This window comes from Saccopteryx leptura, chromosome 1, assembly GCF_036850995.1.
Source record: "Saccopteryx leptura isolate mSacLep1 chromosome 1, mSacLep1_pri_phased_curated, whole genome shotgun sequence".
Classification (NCBI taxonomy): domain Eukaryota; kingdom Metazoa; phylum Chordata; class Mammalia; order Chiroptera; family Emballonuridae; genus Saccopteryx; species Saccopteryx leptura.
The window spans coordinates 216,613,533-216,640,273 of NC_089503.1; the positions used below are offsets into that span (position 1 = coordinate 216,613,533).

Sequence of the window (26,741 nt, forward strand, 5' to 3'; positions counted from 1 at the left end):
TTTTCTCTCAAAGTTTATTCCCTCAGGCCGATTGGCTCAGTGGTAGAGCGTCGGCCTGGCATGTAGGAGTCCCGGGTTCGATTCCCGGCCAGGGCACACAGGAGAGGTGCCCATCTGCTTCTCCACCCCTCCCCCTCTCCTTCCTCTCTGTCTCTCTCTTCCCCTCCCGCAGCCAAGGCTCCATTGGAGCAAAGTATGCCCAGGAGCTGAGGATGGCTCTGTGGCCTCTGCCTCAGGCGCTAGAATGGCTTTGATTGCGGCAGAACGACGCCCCAGATGGGCAGAGCAGCACCCCCTGGTGGGCATGCCAGGTGGATCCTGGTCGGGCACATGTGGAAGTCTGTCTGACTGCCTCCCCGTTTCCAACTTCAGAAAAATACAAAAACAAACAAACAAACAAAAAAAAACCCCAGCAAAAACAAAACAAAAAGAACTAGGGAAATCTCAGTGATGGGAGTGTGTGTGTGTGTGTGTGTGTGTGTGTGTGTGTGTGTGTGAGAGAGAGAGAGAGAGAGACAGACAGACAGACAGACAGAGACAGTGAGGGGGAAGAAAGGAAGGAGGAGGAAAGAAGAGAGGAGAGAGGGGAGGGGAGGAAAAGGAGGCTGTCAGAGCCGGGAAACAACCCAGGGCCCAGTCCCAGAGAGCAGAGGGGCAGGAGAAAATCCTATGTATTTGAAAAAAGCAGAAAGGAGATAGAGAAGGGAAAACAAATGGAGCCAGGGAAGGTAAGCTGACCCAGGCTCCATCCTCCATCCTGGCCCGTCAGCAGAGCTCCTGTCCCTCACCCATCACTGGCCCAGGCCCTGACCCTGCTGGGGGAAGAGTCCAGGCTCAGAAGTCCCCTCTAGTGGCTCAGAAATATCCTTCGCCAGCCTCTGGACAGCACAGCAGAGTGGGCCACATTCTAACTCCAACCACCCTTAGCCCCCAGCAGGACACTCTGGTCCCTGCTTAAACACAGCCCTGGAACATGGTGGCCTTGGGACACGCGGCCTCGGAACATGAGGCATGAGTAAGAAGAGCCAGGCCTGCAGGAGCTGTAGGACCTCAGCTGCAGAGGGACCATCAGGGCACTGTCCTGTGGGCAGAATTGCTGGGAAGCCCTGACTAAGGACAACTGCATCACGACAGCACAGTGAGCGCCTGCAGGGGACATGGCATGGATGGACAGTACTCCACGACACACGGCCTGAGATGACTGACAACCTAGTCTGGCTGCTGTTGCACAGTCAGCACGAAACCCGGAGGGCGGTGCCAACTGAACTCACCTTTCCTCTTGGAGATCGTCAGAGCACCCGGGAGGGGGTCAGGAAGTGACAGTAACATGTAAACCTTCTCTCTTTTACCAGCAATTGGTCAAACAGAGTGATAAAGGGCTCAGAAGTAAGAAGGCAGTGAAAGGTCACCCCAACACACATTTTTCTTTTTTTTTTTTTGTATTTTTCTGAAGCTGGAAACGGGGAAAGACAGTCAGACAGACTCCCACATGCGCCCGACCGGGATCCACCTGGCACGCCCACCAGGGGCGATGCTCTGCCCACCAGGGGGCGATGCTCTGCTCCTCTGGGGCGTCGCTCTGTTGCGACCAGAGCCACTCTAGCGCCTGGGGCAGAGGCCAAGGAGCCATCCCCAGCGCCCGGGCCATCTTTGCTCCAGTGGAGCCTCGGCTGCGGGAGGGGAAGGAGAGACAGAGAGGAAGCAGATGGGCGCTTCTCCTGTGTGCCCTGGCGGGGAATCGAACCCGGGACTTCTGCACACCAGGCCGACGCTCTACCACTGAGCCAACCGGCCAGGGCCCAACACACATTTTTCATCGGGCTCCAACTTGAGACAATATAAACCTGCTTTGAAACATATTTTTAATTCAAAAGTACTGGCTGAGTCTTCAAAGAGAGTGTAACACTGAACCTTCATTTTAGAAGTTAATACAAAAGGAAGCATTTTGAAGAAATTTCATTATGGGCTTCAATAGGAGTTTTAATATGTGTACTGAATTCATAAGAAGTGTGAATACTGGCAGCGATCTGGGGCAAGATATGATAAGCAGTTTCAAGGTAAAAATGGAATAATTAATCATTTAATACATATTTGAAAAGTTTTGAGTTTATAAGAAAAGTTCTAGGCTAATTTAAAGTATTAAGTCATATCTTCACCACAATATTTAATAAAAGAAGAATTGGAAAGAATGTTTTCCTTAATCATTCCCTACTCCCCACCTTCCCTCCAATTCCATATTGCTAGGATACAGCCGAAGGGTAAGATTTCAGGGAATTGTCAGATCTGTTTCCCAGCTGAAGACAAACACTAATGATTGTTTTAAACTGAGCGATGCTGTTTGTGAAACAGAGGCAGCCCCGTGTCACAATTTTTACCATTAACTTCATCCTCATAACTGGAAAGGATAACTTAGCCCCTTCTAGATGTATAATAGACTGTCTGGTTCATTTGTTCAACAATTCATTTATTTGGCAAAGGTGACCTTCGACACAACAGGAGGAGTTGGGCATACACAATGATTAGACAGAGTCCGTGAGGTCACAGGGCGGGTACCAGTGGAACAAGGGAGGGGGGTTGAGGATAAAGACACCTACAAAAAAGAGCAGCTAATGCAGGTGAGAGGTGGTCTCACAGTCGAGGGGGGGTGGGAGAGCAAGAGAGGACCACTTGGGCGAATCCCCCCCACAGAATGGATGGCACACACTCCTCCCTGGTACAAAGTGCCAGATTGCTGCCTTCGCCCTGGTGGAAGGCTACAGAACAGCGGTGCAGGTGCTGGCTGAGGGAGAGCAGAGGGACAGGTTCAGCAGAGATGAACGTGCAATGTACTGGGAGACAACGGGTGAGGCAGGCCTCAAGCTTTCCAGTTCACAGCGCCCTGGGAACACGACAGCACTTAACATTAGGAGCCACACTTCCTATCTGGAAACCCTTTCTTTTCTTGGAATTCGTGACTTAACACTCTCCTATCTTTCTTCTTTAACCTCCACCTCTAAAATGTGTTCAAACTTTGTACCTTTAGCCTAGACCCTAGTTTAAGTTCCTGACCTGTATAAATATCTGCCTCTGCAATGTTTCCTCTTGGGTAATGTTTCAAAGACAATTCAACCATAGCATGTCCAAAACTGGCCTCCCTTACTCTTCCCTGCCAAATCCTGGTTCTCTCTCTTTGTTCCCTACTTCAGGGAGTTTCCCCAACCAAACCCTACCTTGCACTTAAGGCGGAAGCCTAGAAGTCATTCTAGACATTTACTTCTACCTTCACTCCAATCTCCACCAGAATCCAACCAGCAGCAATTCCTGTTGATTTTACCCTTCAACATGTCTCTCAGTATCCATCACTACAATGTCTTCCATTCAGGCCCTTCCTGCCACTGGGCCTTTGCACATGCGGGTGCTGCAGCCTAAGTCAACTCTCCTCCTCCTATACCTCTTTCACCTGGCTGACACTAGCTTAGTCAATCCAGGGACATCTTTCCTGACCAGATCAATACCTCTGATGAACTGCTTGCTCTCAAAGCAATTTTCCTTTCAATACTTACCACAAGAGTAACTTTACGATTCTTTGAATGATTGCTTTCTTCCCATTAGATTGTTACAATCCATAAGACAAGAACTATATATATTTTTTCACTGTTCTAAAACTACTGCTTACAACATTGATGCCAGTTAGTAAATACTCCTTGAATGGATGCAGGATGAGAAGCACGCATATACATTCAGGCTTTAGGTGGAAGCCATCTTCTGTAACTTAGTGGTTTCCCTGAAAAATACAGGGCCTGTCATAGCACCCTGTAATACGGCTGCCACATTAAGCTCAATCTGACTTAAATGCTTTATGTCATCTCCAAGTGTTTCCTGAGAGTAGCCTCTCCCCCGAAAAACACAGCTCCACTCTCTCTTTCTGGTTGAAAAAAAAACTTACAGAACTCTAAGTTCGAATTGAGGTCAAAAGTTCTAAGAATAGGAAACAAATATTATATAACACCAAACATTTAAATGACTTATAACATTAGAAAGCAATTTTTGTTGTTTCCAGTTTATCAGTATTTTCTAGAACAGATAAATGCATAAAAACTTTATAAACTTTTTCTTTTTTCTGGTTTCTTATTTATTTCCAAAAGTCTTTAATGACATTAACTCTCCCAGACTTCAAATATAAAGTGCTTTCTCCTAAGTTTCACTTGTTAAAAGGGTTCTTACAGTTTTGCACTTTGTGTGAAACCCGTGCACTTGGAGGTTTGCACACAATTAAAACAGATGATGCCAACAACACAGGGGACAAAAGAAAAAAAAATTGAGAAACAGACTCCATTACAATGAAAAAGTTCAATTTTAAAGGTATATCAAAGGATGTTCTCTAGACAACCCACAGAATGGGAGACATAGACAAACCGTGGATTAAGGGTCTACTATCCAGAATATATAAAGAATTCTTACAACTTGAGAACAAAAAGACAAGCAACCCAATTAAAAACAGGCAAAGGATTTGAATAGATATTTCTCCAAAGAAGACATATACATGGCAAATAAGCACTTGAAAAAGTCCCAACATAGGGAAATACAAATCGAAACCATAACGAGGTGCCACTCCATACCTACTGAGAGAGGCATCGGCCAGAGAAAGCAAATACAGGAAGTATCACTTGCTGTGTATGTAAAATCTACAAAAGCCAAACTTGTAATAACAGGGTGAAATAGTGGTTGTCAGGGCTCGGGGTGGGGTGGGGGTGGGGGGGATAAGAGAGATGCTGTTTAAACTTGCAACTAATAGATAAATAAGTCCTAGAGATCTAATGCACACTAGACTTCAGCACAACACTCAGGAGTCATTTTTTTTTTTTTGTATTTTTCTGAAGTTGGAAACGGGGAGGCAGTCAGACAGACTCCCACATGCGCCCGACCAGGATCCACCCGGCACGCCCACCAGGGGGCGACGCTCTGCCCATCCGGGGCATCGCTCTGTTGCGACCAGAGCCACTTTAGCGCCTGAGGCAGAGGCCATGGAGCCATCCCCAGTGCCCAGGCCATCTTTGCTCCAATGACGCCTTGGCTGCGGAAGAAGAGAGAGACAGAGAGGAAGGAGAGGGGTAGGGGTGGAGAAGCAGATGGGCGCTTCTCCTGTGTGCCCTGGCCGGGAATTGAACCCAGGACTTCCGCACACCAGGCCAACGCTCTACCACTGAGCCAACCAGCCAGGGCCTCAGGAGTCATTTTAAGCAGTGAAACCACCAATGAAAAACACAACAATGAAAAACCGTGGCACTAAATAGGTCACAGAAAGGACATTTGCTTATAACAGGAAAGCTGTAGCAAGATGGCGGTCTCAGCTGAAACATACACACTGGGCAACTTACACAGTCTGCCTCCCTGTGCACGCCTGCAATCAACCCCGCAGTGCCACGAGGATTGACGCTGGGGTTGCAAATCAACATAGACAGAGGCAACTTCACAAGTACAGACTCTGTATAAACAACGAGCATCCGCTGTATATACAAACCACGGAAGAGCATTCAGCCATGAAACGGCAATCTGATACATGCCATACAACAAGGTGAAGATGTGCTAAGTGAAACAAGCCACACACAAAAGGGCACGTATGATTCCACTTTCAGGCAATCCCTAGAACAGGCCAATTCACAGGCTGGAGGTGATCAGGATTTGGGGGAAGGGGTGGATGTGGGGTTGTGGCTTCACGAGCTCAGCGCTCATTATAAGGATAATGAAAGAGAACTGGAGATGGGGAGGGTGATGTTGGTGCAGCAATGAGAATGCAATCAGTGCCACTGCCTGAGACACCGATGATGATGGAAATGGAAAATTTTGTTATATATATTTTATAACAAAAATTTATGGACTAAATGAAATGAAATGGATCATTTTAATCTTCTGCCAAAATGAAATGAAGGCATGCTGGATGACACTAACAGAGAGTCTAATCTACCCATACTTCCTTTCAAAAGATAAATTCTCTTTAATATGGTTTTCTTTTCATCTATAAACCATATTTTATTTTATTATTATTAGTTTTTATTAATTTTAATTTATTGTGTTTGCCTGGATTCAAGTGTCCCACCGAATATAATTCTTTCACCCCCACCCATGTCCCCCTTTACACCCTCCCTTGTCCCTCTCCCCCCAACTCCCTACCCCCCCCCAGGATTTGCTGTCCTGCTATCTATATCTCTGTGTATAAACCATATTTTAAAACAGGCTTATTATTTAACAACATCCACTGATTGTGAGGAAAACAGGTAAATTAGAATGTGCATATCAGTTGTTTGGCCTCACTTCATATTTCTGGTGAGAATTTATGCAGAAGGACAATTCTTCTTTGTAATGGCCAAAAAAGGGTCACCTTGAGAACGACAACCTATGTTCCTGATTTATCTCAGAAGGAAGCTGTCCACGGAACACAGTAGTATCTGGGTGAACCAGTACTCCTAGGGAACTCAGTACTGGTACAATTTCAGGATCTTAGCATTGCATGTCCACTTTTCATCTTCTCCATTGCTTTTGTTTCCTTTATCATCAATCTATTTCTCATCTGCCTCCTTCCCCACTGAAAACCCCTATTTTCATATCTCTAGAGAGAACCATCTGTTAGAATATGGCTGCGGTTCACTTCATAATTCAAGCATTCCTTTTTATTTTCTGTATTTCTTGACCCAACAATTACAAAGAAGCACCACTGGATATAAACAGACGAAATGTGCTCATGTGGAATACAAACAGTATTAAAATGTGAACTTAAAACATAGGAAGGAATTCGTGGCCAAAGAAAAATCTATTGCAACGTTTTTTTTCTAATCTTTGAACGTGCATCATGAAACTAAAAATGTTTCACTACAGAATAACATTTTGGCTTCTCTTATGACTGCAAAGAAGAATAATTATGATTGTCATGAAAACACATCGAGCAGCTGTATACTGTTAACAAAAGAACCATTATATGAATACACATAAAGACCAGCACTTTATACACTCACATTTCCTAGAAATTAGACAGTCTTCTCAACTGAAGTTGATACTAAAAGAGACTGTTTTCTATTAATCGTGGCTTTGTACCAGTCAAATTTTTGGAGCCAACTGGATCATCTTTCTTTTGGGACAATTCCCACATACTATTATGTGAGATTTCTATATGCTGATTTATATATATATTCAGGCATGTGCATGATAATTTGGTAAAAAGTCATTTTTAAATTCTCAAAAGATAGTTTTTACTCTTAAAAATGAAAATATCAGTGGATTCTTTTACAAACATATATCTGTTTAGAAATAATAAAAAAAGTAACAAATAACTGCAGTTTATTTAATGAAGGCTAATTAATAGGTACTTACTCATTAAAGACTAGGTCTGGTGCAAAATAGAGAAATTGGCTGTTCGTATGTTTGTACGATCTCCAGCTCAAGGCAAATGATGACAGACACATCCAAGAATACTGGATTAGCGTAATTTGGTCCTCAAGAGGCAAGTTTTTAAATCCTGAAGAACAGAACAATTAATCACAGAAATACACTTAGCATTTAAGCACGTTCCAGGAAGAAGCTTAAGTCAACCACCGAACAGCTACCTTTATTTCTCTGACAGGCTCAAATCAATCCTACAGCCATTGACAGAGCACCCCTTCCCCCAAGGCCTGGCCCTGTTCAAAGCTTCATTTCCATCCACCCTAATTTCTCAGTGTGGGTGCACAGCCAGGACAAATGAAACTGGGGAGTTCAGGCCATTTCATAGTGGGTGTTGTTCTAAAACCCTTAGCCTGAAAGAATTTCTATTAGCCTGCACAACTTCTTTATCCTACTGTCAATTAGTTATGCTAACTAACATAAAGGATAATTTATTAACCATCAACTACTACATATCTGTACTAATGGAAGATTTCACTTTCCATGAGTTTACTGTGATTGAAAAAGTATTATTCCTTGCTTCCCACGGTCTGGGATAGCACTAGACTTCATAGAAGTTCTGAAGTAGGAAAAGCATCCCTTGGCACTTGTCCCGCCCATCCCAGGCTTCCTTTCTGGGCCTTATGCCCTTTGTCGGTTCCTTATTCCAGGCCCTATATTCCCGGTGACATCATGCTATTCTTTCATTTGTTGAGTTTCAGCTGGGGAAGCTCCTCGTCCAGGAAACGGTCATCAGAGCTTTCCAGGATCTTTCCTCTTGTGGTGGCTGGTTGACTACAGGGCATTTAAGAAACTGCTTTGGATAAAGGAACTGGGACTATGACAGCAATTCTAAGTGATGTTTCTGTAGATTAATAGGGGCCTTATTAATAAAACCCTATAGCATAAAAAAGGACTGAAGTAGGAATTTCAAGGCCAATTTAAAGGGTGCGGGAGGTAAGATAATGTTTTTTTAGAAGGAATGGACTTTCAGGGGCTCGTACAACTTATTAGATGGGTCTTGGTTTACTTGGTGTCTGGTTAGATTATCCCTGGTTACAAGCTTCTAGTAACAGGTTCAGGCTGTGCTTTCATGACCAGAATGTATTTTTTACCTTACTTGTATTTCTGGGAAGAAATTTTTCATTGCAGTCATCAACACAAGAAATGTGTACTATGTTAACAACAGAACCCTGAACTCTGTCTGCTCAGGAGAAGTGAGTACTCTGACCAGATATTTGCTACACACTCGATTAATCAGATATTAAAGACCTGCTATCAGGATGTAAGAGAAAGCTACCTCCGATCCGAATGCCCTGTTGGATAGACATGGTGCGGTATGTTGCCCTAATGCAGACCATGAAAGGAGAAGCAATCCTACCTGGAATTACCTTTGCCCACTTCACGACTTGAATCATCTGTTTGCCAGCGAGGCGGTTGAGGGTGGAGAGCAGGTTTTCGGCCGTGTCTGGTTTGGAGTTGTCGTAGCCTGCATACACAATCTCGGGCTCGATGTTCTCAAGGACCATCGCCGGGGAAGGCGTCAGTGCTTGTGAGATTGTGGAGAGCTGGGGAACCAGTGCGGTGTTGACAGAGGGCTCTTTTGCGGGCGCAATATAGGTCGTCCCTTCCTCGGGGCTCTGGGGTGGTGGGGGTGGCGGTGGGGGCTGTTGCTGCTGTGACTGTTCCTCGTGAATCCCTTTTAATTTTCCCAACTTCTTTGACTTTCGGGCTGTTAAGAAATGGTAAGTGATAGAGCAAATTAAAATCACGATAGAGACACACTACATGAGATAAATGACAATCAAACATTGACTTACCATATTGGCTAATGCTTGCCTTTCCTCTAAAGATGACTTACGATACTGATAGAATACCGTTCCAGTATTTTTTCAATACCAGGCCCTGTCCCCATGCTTTAAAAAAATGAACCAATTTAATGGTTGTATGAGTAGCTACTCTTCTGATGCTCATTTTATAATGAAGGAACCGAGGCCAGAAGGGTTACGGAATCTGCCCGAGATCACACAGCAAGTACATGTAAAACAGACATATAAGTTCAGAGGAAAGACAGATCATTTCATATGCTAATAAATTACATATGCCTCCACTGAATCTTAGGTTGGTCAACAATTCCCACTTATTATCCCCCGGAGGGTTGCCAACAAGCGTGAGGATGGCTGACGGAGTCTGTTGTCTTTGTGCCGTCCCTGCTCCCTCTAAGTGGCCTTCCCTGGCCCCTCTACTGCCTCCTCTTCCCTGCTTCTCACCCTTCCTCTGAGTTCCCTGCACAAGCCCCTGCTTATGCCGAGTAGTTTGTGCAATGCTGCCAGCCCTGCAGCCCCTGCTACGTTGTGAACGGCAGAACCACAAAGATTGGGTGTTCCTCCCCTTGTGTAGGCCTGCGCACTCTGGCAAACGCCATGCCGAGCAAAAGTGATCTAAAAGATTTCCACTGAATGAACGGGAGAGCTATCAACCCCAAAGTAACATAACACATGGTAAGAAATGAAGTATCCAGAAGATTCCAAACTTGACAACTAACTAGTAAATGTACAGGAATTGATGCTACAAAAAAATTCAGATTGCAAGTTACATCAACACACACAGACTATCTTCTTTGAAAATCTGTTACGCACTTTGTTTTTAATATAAGATGAGCGTGGGGTCATAGACATGACTCCATGGTCCAAAGTTGGCTGGTTTGAAGCCCAAGGTCACTGGCTTGAGCAAGGGGTCACTAGCTCTGCTGTAACCCCCACCCCTCAGTCAAGGCACATATGAGAAAGCAATCAATCAATGAACTGAGTTGCTGCAATGAGGAATTGATGCTTCTCATCTCTCCCTCTTCCTGTCTGTCTCTTCTGTCCCTCTCTCTTTCTCTCTCTGTCTCTCTCTGTCACAAAAAAAAATAATTGTGTCAGAAAAACCTGATTTTTAAAATTGTTTGAATGAAAAGCAGATGTATCAAACTCATATATGCTAAGGGAAGCTGCAGCAAAGTCTTGCCCAGTAGGACTGAGCATACAGTGGGTAACCAAGATGCTTCTGATGGATGGATGAATGAATGAATGAATGAAAGAAAAAAAATAACCAAATGCCTCAAAAACTAAGCAAAACAGAGAAAGAAAAGAAAAGAACCAAACACCTAGCTAATCCAAAATGCTAGCCAATGAATGACTCGGTAAAGAGTCTGGGTTAAATTCTTTTTTTTTTTTTGGGGGGGGGGTTAAATTCTTAACAGCAATATCCTGGTCATTTGGGAATCAGACACTAGGAACTGCCTCTGCGTCCCATAAACTTTTCTCTAAGCCTCAGCGGACTCTCAGATGAAAAGTGAGATGACAGTGCTTTCCTCTTCCATCTCACAGAAAGCTAAATGGATGAGAAACATAAGAACACTGAAAATCACCACTCACATCTGAAATAACATTTCAATGTTACTTCCCTTCTTTCCCATCATTTTGCAAATATTAAAAATGTCTCAGGTCATTAAAATGTCCTCATCTTTTATAAGACGACATCTAATGATAACCACACTTTGATTTGACTAGACATAGCCTAGGGTGATATTTTAAAACTTTATTAACAGTGATGTTTGCTTGCAAATTAATGATAAAATTCACATTTGTTTAAGGCCTTAGGTCTATAACACTATGTTTATTCTCAAGGCCGATTCAAGGTCAATGCTATGAAATACCACGAAGAAGAATGTTCAATATTTCCTCTAATATTTCTGCACTAAACTGTGGCCCGCAGCATAACCTCCTGAGCAGATAGATTATCAACATTATGTTTCGCATTTCAGTTACATTTAACTTTATGCTGTGATTTTGTGAATATGTGGGGGACACTTGGAATTGAGTAATAATCTATATTTACTTAAACAGTTCAAGATAATAAATACTCAGAGTGCAGATTTTTCAGCCAAGTGTGTGCACCCAACGTCTTTTCTGAAAGCATGGAAGTGAGGTTACATATTAATCACACTTATAGTGCTCAGAACAGCCTTCCTAAAATGCATGACAAGTTTATGCTGTTTTTCTAACACACGCTGTACTCTAAAATCAAAGCCCCTGAGAGTTGATCATGCCTCCTGTATTCCTCTGACATCATTCTCCAGGAGGCTCATGGGTACTCAATGTTTGCTGACTAAATTTATTTCATTTTCAAGCCTTAATGATTACATGTATTAAGTATTAATTTACTTCCATGTAGGGAACGCAGGCAAGTTTCTGAGATTTTTAAGATAAAATTTCTGAATTAATTAATATTCCTTTTCAGAATTTCTCTGGTCTGATGATCCATTTTTTAGGGTTATTACTCTTGAAATGTCATCACTGAAATAACAGTAAACTAAGTGTACTGGGCACTTACATGCTAAGCACAGTTTGGAAATATGATTAGGCATATTGTTTCCATTTTACAGGTGAAGAAACTGTAGCAGACAGGTGAGCGCTTCCAGGCTGCAGCCCAGGCTAGGTTAGAACTTAGAACTCAGTTGTGGCTCAGAGCCTACACTCTGAACTTCTATGCCAGGCACTCTCTCTCAATCCTGTACTCTTCATCTAATTTGTATCTTCTATACTTTAAGGTTAGCACAAACTTCAAATCCAAGTGTATATTTAAGAAGTGTTCTAATTACATAGCAAAATCTTTCGCCAAAGTTACTCGAGCAAGTTTTCATTCAAAGCATTCGTGAACAACAATACTGGGTCTATCACTTCCTACCACCTTAGTTATTTAAACTCGAAGTTAATGGTCACTGGGCTTGGGTACTCATGCTCCCAGGTGGTTGGAATCACTCTTTATTTCTCAACTGCCAGCAACAGTTGTGTAAGTGTGCATGTGTTCCTGTCCGTGCATGAGTGCGTGCTTGTGTAGTGTGCATTACTAAGCCTGTAAATGTCTCCCAGATCCACTTACAGCTCCAGGAGTCTCACCTGTTCTACCTGGATGTTATAGTAACCAGTACACGGGTAGGACACCCTCAGGTGCCAAGTCCTTAATGACTAGCAGCATCCTGACAGCCACTTCCTCCTAGCCTGGCTGGGCATCAGAACTCCACTGACTCTCCCGGACTCTTCCCCCAGGAGCTGTGCTGCAGGGAGGCTGGCTTCCTCTCCTGGACCATATGTGCAACACCAAGCAGGGAGCGTCTGGTGGGGCCCTATAAAAATTGTGGAAAATTCCCAATGGGGAGCTCAACAGTCACAAAAGCCATGAAACATGGCGTGACAAGACTTCCTTTCTGCTTTGCTCTACCTCCTGAGGCTCATACAACTGGGTATGCATCCTCTGGCAAACTACTGGTGTGCAGAATGACGGCCGGCTAGGAATTCTATCATCCTTTCCTCCCACAGTGAAGTGATGAGATCGACAGGGTTCACGTGCTTCCATCGCTGTCTTTCTCAAGTGAGTTCAATGAAAGGTTCTTTCGACTCAGAGATGGGTAATCAGCAAATCAGCAAATCAGCACAGCTCCCTCCCCCCTCGGATAGAATAAAAGACTTGATACAGAATGTTTTCAATCACAACATTTCACTGGAAAAGTTTAAAGTGAGAAAGAATTCTGTCATTTCGAAAATACTTCATGCCATGTCTTGGCATGTTAGGTCTTGGCAGTCACGATTACAGAGAGGATATGTTGAGGTTCTATGAAAACACGTATTTTTCTGTTCACAGGCCAAATGGAATCACTGGCTTAAACACACAGGCCAATCGCAGCTTCCGCCCCATCGTCTGTCTTTCAGACCATTTCTCATGTCATCCGCACCCAGTCACACACTCCTTTTCCCCACAGCCTCTTCATTTGCATGACTACTCTTGGCCTTTCTCATTCCAGAGGAAATATACTTGGGGGGGCGGTGCAACCAAGTTATTTTTTCATGAAACCAAAAGAAGAAACATTCATCTTTCTACAAACATAATTGACTTAGTGACAAAACTCTCATTTTTACTAATAAAAAAAGAGGATCTATGGTTCTCAAGACGACACACACAGTAGGACTAGGGTCAGGTCCACGGTCCACTGCAACTGGCTGAGAACTACTCCCTGAGAAGCTAAGAAACTTGAAAAGAGGGTGTTTAAAAAAAAGTATCTCTAAATAATCTCACACTAATCAACATAATTCTACAAATTAACAGGCATTATTGATTTTATTCCCATAGAGAACGCGCTAAAGCAAACTCAAAGCCAACCTTTGACGACCACGCATACACAAGGTGGTAAAACTATGTGAGGTGATGGATATATTACAAATTAGCCTGACTGGGATAATCATCACACAGGTGTAGTAATAATACATTGTATACCTTTAATATGTCCATTTTTATTTGTCAATCATAATCTCAATAAACGTGGGGGGGAGACATTTCAAATGAATGGATCTCCCTATCTAAAACTTCAATGTGCACAGAGTCCATAGGTATCTTTATATCATTAATAAAGATCATTTTGTTGCCATTGTTGTAGGATACGTTTGACTATTACTTAGTGAATAACTATCAATAATATCTATCCACTGTGTAGAAAGTACCCTGGCTTTGTGAGTAGTGCCATGTTGAGTAGCAAGAGCTGAGCCTGTACCCGAGATTGCAATCGTGGAAAAGAGGGATCAATACATAAGCAAGTTATTTGGTTTATGAAGCTATGATGGACTGCAAGGCAGTGGTACTACTAACCATGTAGCCAGAGTCAGACAATGGCAGGGGGAAGATGTTTTATTTTTCCATGGGAGCTCACACTTACTTTACCCCTCATACAAACTCTCACTGAGCCCTGGTGTGCTTTCGTTGTGATTCAGATCACATGGAGAGCCCTCGTGGACTGGACTCTGCTCCTTTGTAGGAATCCACCCAAAGTTAAGGACATCCCTAATAGGCCAGTCCCTAAGACCTGCAGCCGAATCTGAGCAGAGACTGAAGGGAATCTTAGGGAGTGGGAAGAGTAGTCCACTGGTTCTGCAGAGTAACAAGGTTCTGGGAGACAACCTCCAATGATACACTCTGATACCTTCCCTGCTGGAGAGTGGGAGTCTGAAAGGGGCGGAGCCAGCGTCTACCTGCGAGGAACTTCTGGGGCAAGACCCGTGATCGCCAGGATTGCTCTTATGGCATTTATAGTTTCTGTCATTATATTCCTTTTTAAATGTATTGCCAGTCAGACTCAGGAATGTGGGCACACCTGAGGACGAGTCTGGGGAGGGCTCCGTCTTGGGCCCGAGTTTTAAAGGTGAGGCACCTGGGCTCTGGCCAGGCTGGGATGGCACTCAACCAGGAAGGGATCTTGGAAGAGGAGGCATCGGGATGTCGGAGAAACAGTGTCTTAGTGACAGCCTCCAGGTGAAGGAGAAAGCTGGCAGGGGGCTCTTCCACTGAAACCCTAGCTAGGTGTGTATTCTGTAGAGAGGCTGCCCCTGGACGGAGCGGCAGGGTGCTCAGCCCTCACTGTAGGTCCAAAGCTCCTCCTGGCTCTACTTCCGAAGACCTGCCAGTAGGGGGAGGCAGTGAGGCTGCTGATGGCGCACAGCGGGTAGGGTGGACACAGGCTCATTATGGGGACACCTCCTCCTTGGGCCTGGCCGTGGCTGTGCCCACATAGACCTCCAGGGAGCCTTGGCAGGGAACCCCAAAATGTAGACCCCCCACTCACAAAGCTCTGGACAAAAAATTGCTTATGGGAAAGAAAGGTGGAAAAAGACTGGGACTCACCCCTCGGGTAGAAGGTGAGGGATATGAGAAACCAAACGGCAATTTCAAAACTTAAGGCATTTGGCAAAACATGGTGAGCATCTCTTCTCTCTCCACTGAAGTCGAGAGAAGATATCAAGTGTTTAAAGGGCAGAAGAAGGGATTTAGATCAGACATTGCCATCATGTCCTCCAAGAGTTCTGGAATGAGTTACAGAGAGATCCTGCAATGCACTACTGGTAAGAGCACGGGAATTCTTTTCCAAACACTCTGAAGTGAGAAAGGGACAGGTACCCTGCCGGCCTGAATGCAGTCCCGCCCGAGGGCAGGACAACGGGCTTTCACGAGTCACCGGATCCCAGTGACCATCCCATGGAAGTAAGAGACCTCGGCTCCGTCCAGCCTTTCATTTGACTGAAAGGAACTTCTCTGGTTCGTATTTGTCTGAAAAGCAGGAATAAATCCCTTACACTTCTCAGTGTGGTAAGAGACAGTTCTAGAAATATTTTTACAAAATTCATATAAAGGGCAAATACTGTGATCTCAGATCGCATGCCTAGAAGACAGTCCAGCATCGCGGGGAAAACACCTCTACCCCGTGCCCAGCAGTCACTCCGCCTTTTTAAATAAATGTCTTCACCACTGTAAGTTACAGCTCCGTTCACTCTGTTCTGTATTTAAATAGTCTCTTTAGTGTCTCCTAATCCTGAGAGCATATAATTGCATTAGTGGGAAAACAGCAATAGTAAAGAGTTCTTATTAACTGAGAATCTGTGTGTCATGTGCCAGGACAGCCTCTTTTAAAAACACTGTCCCAATTAATCCTCATAAGTGCCCTAGGATGTAGGTACCCTTGTTATCACCACTGCACAGGGTCCCAAGGATGGCTCTATCAGTTACTGTGATAATTAGAATGAGGAGAAGGTGATTTATTACAATGATATGCAAAAACGGAAGAGAGAAACCCCGTTACTTTAAAGATGACATCAAATCAGGGGGTCCAAAGAGTGTGGAAAGGACCTCGAGTTCAAACAACTTCTAAATTATCAACAAGGTTATGACTGGATAACCTCTATGGAAGAGATCAGTCTTTTTTACTCGGAGGTCTACAACAACCTGTACCATCCACAAGAGGTTTTCTCTTCAATCCCTGGGCACGACAGTCAACTTCTGCATCCCCGGGGGCTGCTGCAGCACATTACCCCGGCTCTCCGCTTTCCCTCCTTCTTATGACACCTTCATTCTGATGGGAGGAGAAACCAGAGCAGGCAGGAATCACACCAGTCAGTCTCTATAAGTAATAGAATATTTGGGGGGAAGAACTCGCTGCTTCTGATTAAAAAGAAAGTCTGTAAGTCCCATTGCAAATAATAGACGAGTTCTTCAGAGATGTACTTTTAAAACCAAATGAGCATTTTTTAGAAAATACAGTTGACCTTGGAACAACATGAGTTTGAATGGCATGGGTCAACCTACACACGATTTTTCCCCAATACATATAGACAGTACTGTATAAGTGTAATTTTGTCTTCCTTGTGATTTTAATATCTTCTTTTCTCTAGCTTAATTTTTATTCTAAGAATACAGTATGTACTACATACAACATACAAAAATATGTGTTAACTGACTATGGTATTGGTAAGGCTTCCGGCCAACCTTAGGCTATTAGTAATTAAGCTTTTAGAGAGTTAGAATTTAAATATGGATTTTCAACAGCACTGGAGGTCAGCACCCCAACTCCTGCATTGTTCAAAGGTTAACTGTACAAATTACCTGCCTCTTAAAGTCTTATTCTTTGGAAATAACTATATCATGTGTGTATGCAAAACAAAACATGAACAAATAAGCAAAAAAAAAAAAAAAAAGAAAACTTTTACTTAGTTTTATATTTAAAATAAGAAAAATAAGCACCATGAAAATAGCTGTGGCCGCCCAGCCAAAGGTCCCTTTCTCAGTTAAAAAGTTAATTCTTTAACAGCTGCAAGAGCTGCCTTCTTGGCATATGTTTGAGCAGAGGATTTATTACATGAAGCACGATCTTATTGGGTATGCCAGGTAAATAGTCTCATTAAGAATGTTTTATGAAGAAACATTACTGTTCTAACAAGGTCAAAGGGTAAACAAGGCATGAGCAAGAGGCAGGAGGCAGTGACCTGAAACCAGACCAAAGCACCCATTTTAATTTACTGTGCCTTCCCAAGTCCAAGTGCAATCCACAAGGATCTCAGGCAGAAGAGAACTGGTCAGATGCTGGAACACGTGGTAGGCAGCAAACTCACAGGAAGAAGGCTCCCACGCACACCTCCCGCAACTGGCGAGGTGGCTAAGCAGGATCTAGCTTAGGCAACATCACATCCGTTATATATATGAGTTTAGCCAACAGATACCTTAGGAGGTTATTTACACGAGGGCAGTGGTCGGCAAACTCATGAGTCAGCAGAGCCAGGTATCAACAGTAACCACTGAAATTTCTTTTGAGAGCCAAAGTTTTTAATCTTAAACTATATAGGTAGATACATTGTTATTAATTTAATTAGGGTACTCCTAAGCTGGCCTTTGCTAAACATTCAAGGGGCCAAAGAGCCACATGTGGCTTGCGAGCGCAGTTTGCTGACCAAGGCACTAGGTAATGGAGTTTTTACTTTTTAAATTTTTGCAGAATTCTCCTTAAATAAGCTCTTAAAGAACCTCGGAAATGTAATGCCTCAACATGTGTTTGCCTGAACTTTTTTTTTTTTTTTTTTTTTACAGAGACAGAGAGAGTCAGAGAGAGGGACAGATAGGGACAGACAAACAGGAACGGAGAGAGATGAGAAGCATCAACCGTCAGTTTTTCATTGCAACACCTTAGTTGTTCATTGATTGCTTTCTCATATGTGCCTTGACCGTGGGGCTACAGCAGACTGAGTAACCCCTTGCTCAAGCCAGCGACCTTGGGTCCAAACTGGTAAGCTTTGCTCAAACCAGATGAACCCGTGCTCAAGCTGGCAACCTTGGGGCCTCGAACCTGGGTCCTTTGTATCCCAGTCCGACACTCTATCCACTGTGCCACCACCTGGTCAGGCGCCTGAACATTTTTTAGGAACATTTCAATTCTTCTGTATTTCCTCTCAGTGTCTGCTACTACTTGACTGCAATGGTGCCCTCGTCTTGCTCCATTTAATTGTAGCCAGCAACCTTAGAAATTGGACGTGTCCGAGAATTGTAAAGCGAGTAAGGATGCTGCCTGAATTTAATTTAAGATTTTTTTATGATGAGTATTTGTGTACATAAGAAGTAAAAGCTATGGAGTGGAATGAAAAAAATATACAGACTACTTTTATATCCAATATCAATTTCTTTCAAAATATTTCATACTTCTTAGCATGATATTCTTTCTGTAAAATATTATAATTACTTAGAGCTTCATCAGTATAGTTTTAATTTTTTTTTTGTATTTTTCTGAAGCTAGAAACCGGGAGAGACAGTCAGACAGACTCCTGTGTGCCCTGGCCGGTTGGCTCAGTGGTAGAGCGTTGGCCTGGCGTGCAGAAGTCCTGGGTTCGATTCCCGGCCAGGGCACACAGGAGAAGCGTCCATCTGCTTCTCCACCCCTCCCCCTCTCCTTCCTCTCTGTCTCTCTCTTCCCCTCCCGCATGCGCCCGACTGGGATCCACCCCGCACGCCCACCAGGGGGCGACGCTCTGCCCACCAGGGGGCGATGCTCTGCCCCTCCGGGGCGTCACTCTGCCTCGACCAGAGCCACTCTAGCGCCTGGGGCAGAGGCCAAGGAGCCATCCCCAGCGACCGGGCCATCTTTGCTCCAATGGAGCCTCGGCTGCGGGAGGGGAAGAGAGAGAGAGGGAGAGGGGGAGGGGTGGAGAAGCAAATGGGCACTTCTCCTGTGTGCCCTGGCTGGGAATCGAACCCGGGACTTCTACACGCCAGGCCGACACTCTACCACTGAGCCAACCGGCCAGGGAGTATAGTTTTAATTTTTAAAAAGCTATTAGTTAGCAGCATACTTGACATAAAATCAAATTATAAGTAATGCTTTACATTATTTATACAAAAGGTAAACTGACAAGGTTGTAGTTGAGTCTACAAAATGTTGAGATTATAACTAAATATTAATAATTCTTAAAATTTTTGCTCAGTATGAAAAGGAACTGGCAAGCCAGATAACCATATATAAAGTAAAAATCCAATGAACTGATACAAAAATGAGTTTCTCAGTTTGCATGACACAGAAAATATTCTGTATTTTTGAGTACTATTACTCCAGTATTAAGAACTAGAGTTTGCATTTTCCAAATGCAAGACAAAGAAGCAGCATTTAAAAAAAACCTTCATGTTAGAACACTAACATCAGAAAGGATGAGTATAATGTAAGTACATGTTAACATGTTAACAGGATGCCACTCAAGTTGGGAGTGTGTAACTAATCAGGCCCAAGGAAAGAGAAAACAAATGTCCATGTTTACATATAGCTTTTACATATTTAAAATATATATTATTACTTTTAATTTTTATTTTAGTTTACTTAAAATATTTACTCACATTTTATTTTACTGACATTATCAGAATGAGACTAAATTAAGAATTAATGGCAGCCAAGGATGCATGTTACTTGAAAAAAAAAATGTTATTTTTCTAGGCTGAGATCTCTTCGGGATACAGGCTGAATTGGTCTGGAAACTCCCGGATAAAGCTGAGCCAAACCAAATGGCTTTTTCTGAATAAGTGATTCTCCTGTATTTGCTTCTGGTGTTTTCCTTCCAGCTTTTCTCTGTGCACACGGCTGGTGCAGAAACGCTGTGAGGCGCTCTGGTGCTGTCTGGTACAGCTGGTGGGCTCAGGGCACCGCTGCTGGCAGACCCAGGCCAGGGTGGGCACGGACGCCTGGCCTCTCGGCTCTGGTCATTCAGCCCCCGTGTCATTGCCAGTGCTTTGGTGACTCCCTTGAAACCTCGCTCAGCACGGCAGGCTGCATAAACTCTTTTGAAGAGTATGCTTTCTATTCAAGTTGCAAAAGTGGTCTTCAAATTTACATTACTTAGCTCCATTAAATAAATTAAAAAAAAAAGGTCCAAGAGAGAATTTAAGTTCTTAATAAATGTTTTGCTAACTCATTAAAAAAAAAACTTTTAGGCCCTGGCCAGTTGGCTCAGTGGTAGAGCGTTGGCCTGGTGTGCATAAGTCCCGGGTTCGATCCCCGGCCAGGGCACACAGGAGAAGCGCCCATCTGCTTCTCCACCCCTCCCCCTCTCCTTCCTCTCTGTCTCTCTCTTCCCCTCCCGCAGCGAGGCTCCATTGGAGCAAAGATGGCCCAGGCGCTGGGGATGGCTCCTTGGCCTCTGCCCCAGGCGCTGGAGTGGCTCTGGTCACAACAAAGCGACGCCCAGGATGGGCAGAGCATCGCCCCCTGGTGGGCAGAGCGTCGACCCCTGGTGGGTGTGCTGGGTGGATCCCGGTCGGGTGCATGCGGGAATCTGTCTGACTGTCTCTCCCCGTTTCCAGCTTCAGAAAAATACAAAAAAAAAACAACAACAACAAAAAAACTTTTAGGATGTGGAACACATTAAGTGTTCATTTATTTCCAGTGATTCCCTATAATCTGCATTTTCTTTCACATATGGGATGGAAACATTTCAGGCAGAAACAAGTCAGCTTGCTCACTCTTTTATTATTATTATTATTATTATTATTATTATTATTATTATTATTAAGCGAGAGGTGGGGAGGCAGAGAGACTCCCACATGCACCCTGACCAGGATCCACCTGGCAAGCCCCCTACAGGCAATGCTCTGCCCATCTGGGGCCACTGCTCTGTTGCTCAGCAACCGAGCTATTTTAGCACCTGAGGTAAGGCCATGGAACTATTCTTAGTGCCTAGGGCCAATTTGCTTGAACCATTCCAGCCATGGCTGCGGGAAAGTGAGACAGGGGAGGGGGAAGGAGGAGAGGGGGACAGAATGGGAGAGAGGCTGGGAAGCAGATGGTCACTTCTGTGTGTCCTAATTGGGAATCGAACCTGTGACTTTCATGCAGCCGGAAGATGCTCTATCACTGAGCCAACCAGCCAGGGCAAGTCAGCACTTTCTATCAAAGCGGGGAGGTGCACTGCCCTGGGAAGACAGCCTCCTGGAGGCCACTGCAGAGCTTCAAGAAGGAGAACTCTGCAATTTTCACTTAAGACTCTGCTAGTAATTTTCAAAGTAGCATCCCATTTACAATAAGGAGATTAAACAAAAACTGTTATTTGTTTCTTCTCACAAACTGCTATCGGTATTCTGCTTATGTTCCAAAGATAGGTTCCCCTTCGTTTAAAACAGAGCCTGCTGGCATGCTGGGATTTTAACACTCGTGCATGCAGCTCTGAAGAAGGAATGGTGCCTTCGATGACAGATGTCACTGTTATTTGACAGAGCTGACACAAACCTCTTCTGGTGTCACAGGGTGGCTCACGCTGTCATACCAGGGCAAAGGTCTTGAGTAAGAGTCAGCTCCTCACTGCTGATGTGGGTTAAGGCCCAGTTCATGCTATGATTTTCAAATGGATGAAGTGGTTCTAAGTCACATACCACACAAAACACAATTTTCAACCTCCATAATCATTGAGTGTGGATAATAGAAGCCTATAACCTTGGTATTTTACTTGGGCCCCCAGTTAGGATTAGAGATTATGAGAATCAAATACCTTTCCTTTACAGATATGATCATAGAGAAGGAAGGTCCCTACAGAACACAGTGATATACTCTCTATTTGTTTGGTTTCTGGATTATCATGCTTAGAACTTGTCAAAGCATTTTATTTCATGGCATGCAGTGGTGTTAAGCATGTGCTTATTAAATGAAGGGCGAGAAAGGTGCAAATAAGTAAATGAACACTTTACTGACCTTGCAAACTGGTTAGATTAATGTGATGGCTGTAGCCACCATTCTTTAACAAAGCTTTTAGGGGAAACAGAGAGAAGGGATGTCTGATTGTATTCCAAATGCCAATGAGCCAGGCTAGACTATCTGGAAAACAATTCCAGCCAAGGCTCAACCCTGCCTTAGTCCAATAACAGCCATTCTCCAAGAAGCATCAAGCCAAGTAGAGGGCAGAAAGTCCTGTCACTTTTAATTCAGAGAGTCCAAAGAGAGATGAAAAAGAAGCGAATAACAAAGCAGCTTTTTACTTCTTTAACTTCCTAGAACTGCACTCAACATCCCTCATTTTAGGGTCCAGTTAGTATCACTGAATTAGACACATCAGCATGGGATCCTTTCTGTGGGTGGAATGACAGGAAACATATTTGTCCTTGACCCTGGCCCTTGGGGATGCAGAGAAAAGCTGTGATCTTTTCCTGCCCTATAGAATCATCATCAATTCAACATTTAGATACCATAATTGTGAGCAGTCCAACAGAAATCAGCTTTCTGGAACCACAAGGGGCATCCCACTCTCTCTCTCTCACACACACAATCACTTTAATGTCGTTATTTTAAATCACAAGAAATAAAGTTCCAGAAAGATAAACTGGCTTGCCCAGGATTCTCACCGGAAGAGAAGGTATATATACTCAGCCTCATCATTTCAAGTTTAGTGGCCTTTTAGCAGGGAATTTTTATATAGGAGGGGCTCAGAGAAACCTGTGAAAACACATTTGCTCAATGAAACGTTTGTTTACATTTATTTATAGTCTTGGCTGCAAGGCACTTTATGGAAATTAGGAGGGAGAGACTAAAGACCTCTCCCTAGGGCCCAGGCCATCTAACAACCACTTAAATACCTGTTTCATTTGGTGTAAACACAATACCATCCAAATGGAATTCGAGCTTGCTCAAAAATAAGTTTCTTTAGGATTATCATAAGTGATCAAAATTGGAAAATAAAGTAATCCATGACTCCTGCTGACCATCTTTAGCCGACCCACAGTGTATGACTGTGAGCTGTGTCTTATTAGTGTCGAGGGTCATCCACATTTTCATAATGACCTTAGAGAAGATATGCCTTAATACATGACCTAATAATTGCCATGTATGATTCTAATTGTAAACTTCAAGAAGACATTGAGTAACTTTTGTAGACCTGACTATCAAAGCCCTGTGATTTCAAGCCAGTGCATTATAACACATGCATTCAGAAATGAGTTGAAGCCCCTAAAGGCAGGTATCTGAATAAACACTCAGTTTTTCACAACACCCAGCATTGGGAGGGATTGCTCCTGCTCCTGTCCATGTAGAACTGTCCTCATTCTGCCTTCACGGTACAAGTATACGGCGTAAGCTACGATCTCCAGGGAGCTTTGTAACATTTTGTGTGCATTAGTTTAATTAAGAAATCACTTACATAAATTATTTTCAATATTTACAGCTGTTGTTGTCCATGTTTTCTTTCTTTGGTATTTAGTTCATATGTTGGGAAAACAAATTTTAATCTTGTATTTTCAGGGAACCCACTATCAACCAGCTTCTTATGTGGAAGAGATATATTACAAAAAAGTGAGGGAAGGTGGCCCTGGCCGGTTGGCTCAGCAGTAGAGCGTTGGCCTGGCGTGCAGGAGTCCTGGGTTTGATTCCCGGCCAGGGCACACAGGAGAAGCGCCCATCTGCTTCTCCACCCCTCCCCGTCTCCTTCCTCTCTGTCTCTTTCTTCTCCTCCCACAGCTGAGGCTCCACTGGAGCAAAGTTGGCCCGGGCACTGAGGATGGCTCTGTGGCCTCTGACTCAGGTGCTAGAATGGCTCTGGTTGCAACAGAGCAACGCCCCAGATGGGCAGAGCATCACCCCCTGGTGGGCATGCCAGGTGGATCCTGGTCGGGCGCATGTAGGAGTCTGTCTGACTGCCTCCCCGTTTCCAACTTCAGAAAAATACAAAAAAAAAAGAAAAAAAAGAAAAGAAAAAAGAAAAAAGTGAGGAAAGGTTAGAAATTTGGAGAAGAAACTCTCTTCAGATGTACTATCCAGGAAGTTGGACAACTTAAAAGTTCCAAATATGGCTATATATAATTTCAACTCTATGTCCCTAAGTAAATTTTAATTTACTTATTTCCAAAAAAAATAATTATTAAAAGGTACGTATATTTTAAAGGCTGAATAGAAATAATATAATAGAGTTCAACTAATAAAGCATCTAAAAAATGAAGAAAAGCATAAGGCCAGAGATGATGAAATGAAGATTATCCTTGTCTAACTTAGGCATGGCCAACATACAGCCCGCAGGCCGGATGCAGCCCGTGGAATTAGTTTATGTGGCTCGTGATTAAATTTTTAATATTCTCCACACCACACACTGTGGAAATGAAATAAGTGGTACTTTTAAATCGTTTTACATAAACTACGATATCTAACCATTGTACAACAATGAAAGTTAAAATCTCAGCTACTCAGAAGCGGAAGCATCTTTGATTATTGGAAATCGAGATATTTTAAGAAGATAGTGATACACGGAAAAGAATTCCACGTGTGACTAATCTAGGGTTAACTTCCAATAATTGGTTGAATGGAATTGCGATACTTCTTTATTTTTTAAAAATATTCCATTATAAAGTTTTACAACCTTTGTACTCACCTGTGCAATTTTTTATAAGCAATTGAATAATGGAAAATATGGAAATTTAAAAAAACATGCCAAGGAATGTTTATTTATTAATCTTCAGCTCAACTCATATTTGTGAACAAACTTTTTCTTTAATTAATCTAAATAAAAGTACAACAAGATCAAGATTGAATGATTTACATTTGGAGGCTGTGTTAAGAATAGCTACTACAAGTAGAGCCAGATATTAAAAAAATAATAGGCGATGCAAAGCGCCTCAACACCTCACATTAGTTTTTTTGTTAATTTGTTGTACTAAATTACTTACATTTATTCATAAACACATTACATAATAAAATTTTCTTTACTTAAACGAATCGTTTTTGTATTTAACATTTTTTAATTTTAATATTTCATCAAGCCCATGGAAAAAAAAAAAGTTTTCTTTTTAATCTGGCCCAGGGGCAAAAACTGTTGGCCACGCCTGGTCTAACTAGTCCTTCCTCAGAAGCACCTGAGGCCTTTTCAAGATGCACATCTTGGACCATCCAAAATCGAGATGTCAGAATATACACACAGGGGCTGGAAGTCCTCAGTTGTTTTTTGTTTTGTTTTGTTTTTGTTTTTGTTTTTGTTTTTTGTATTTTTCTGAAGCTGGAAACGGGGAGAGACAGTCAGACAGACTCCGCATGCGCCCGACCGGGATCCACCCGGCACGTCCACCAGGGGCGACACTCTGCCCATCTGGGGCGTCGCTCTGTTGCGACCAGAGCCACTCTAGCGCCTGGGGCAGAGGCCAAGGAGCCATCCCCAGCGCCTGGGCCATCTTTACTCCAATGGAACCTCGGCTGCGGGAGGGGAAGAGAGAGACAGAGAGGAAGGAGAGGGGGAGGGGTGGAGAAGCAGATGGGCGCCTCTCCTGTGTGCCCTGGCCCGGAATCGAACCCGGGACTTCTGCACACCAGGCCGACGCTCTACCACTGAACCAACCGGCCAGGGCCGAAAGTCCTCAGTTTTAACCAACTGCTATGTGATTTTTTCCCCCCTGCATTTTGAAATTGAGAACCGACCTACAGATTCTGAATGAGACTATAGTATGAGAGAGAAACAGAACCTGGAAAAAGGTCCTTGGTGGGGGGAGGGGGAGAAAGGTGGAGGGTGAGGAGGGAAGGAGGTACAGACAGGGATAAAAATGTCTGTACACCGAGTTTCCTCAATCTCATCACTACTCTGTGGGCCAGAGGGTCTTTATTGTTGGGTTCTGTCCCGTGCCTTGTAGGATATTTAGCAGCATGTCATCAGCATTTCCTACTCCAAGTCCTGACAACCAAAATAATTTCCAGGCTTTGCCAAATGCCCCCTGTGGAGGTACAATTGCCCCTGATTGAAGACCGCTGGCCTCCACTAAAGAAGTTAATAAAAATAAAAAGAACAGTATGCCAGAAAGATGATTAAATCTCTACACACACACATACACACACACTCAAAGGAGAACTGAAATATAAAGCATGCTAATCCATTATGCTCCTAAAGTTAGTTTCCTTGACAGCAGAAATCATAAACTAGAAAGTGAGCTAAGTATAATTTAAAAACTTCATTTTCGTTTTGCGGGATTTGGCATATCTCACGCAAAAATTTGTATCTCCGAGAGCTCGAAAAGAAATCTTAAAATCTCGCAACACCTGCCTGTTTCCCCCAATGACAACAAATTGCTTGCGCTGAGAGGTGTGGATGGAGCTCTGAAGTTTCCCTCTGCGCCTCACAGAGAGGCAAACTCTATATAATATTTCTTACATACGACATTAGTGCTGTAAAGGACTGAGAACCTATCCATATATATCAATCTATTTAAAATCTCTGTCTAGCTTCCTAGAAACCTGAATCTCATTATCGGGGCCCAGGCACACATACGGCACACTGGAGGAGGTCCTGCAGTTTCGTGTCATCATAACGTCAGGTTTACAATTCACAAGTCACAAGTCACGGCCACGTACCCCACCATGCCCAAAGGGTGTACATACAGCCTGACAAGTGTGCATCCTGTATGTTATTACACTCATAAAAAAATGAGTAATGGCTGACTGGCCTCAACATTCTCACATTAAAATTCAAGCTGGGTTTCATACAATAGGCCTCCTTACTAACCATCCA

At 43.4% G+C, this 26,741-nt stretch overlaps 1 protein-coding gene across 5 annotated transcripts in view; it reads right to left on the reverse strand.

Annotated features, from left to right (window-relative positions):
• Positions 1-26,741, reverse strand: part of NR3C2 (nuclear receptor subfamily 3 group C member 2) — a 313,921-nt gene that overhangs the window by 49,767 nt on the left and 237,413 nt on the right. For all 5 annotated transcript variants that reach the window (XM_066386221.1, XM_066386228.1, XM_066386215.1 and 2 more), the window contains exons 5-6: positions 8,774-9,124; positions 7,345-7,489 (exon numbers count right to left, since the gene is read on the reverse strand). In XM_066386221.1, coding sequence (XP_066242318.1) covers positions 7,345-7,489; positions 8,774-9,124 — 496 coding nt within the window. The remainder of the gene's footprint in view (positions 1-7,344; positions 7,490-8,773; positions 9,125-26,741) is intronic.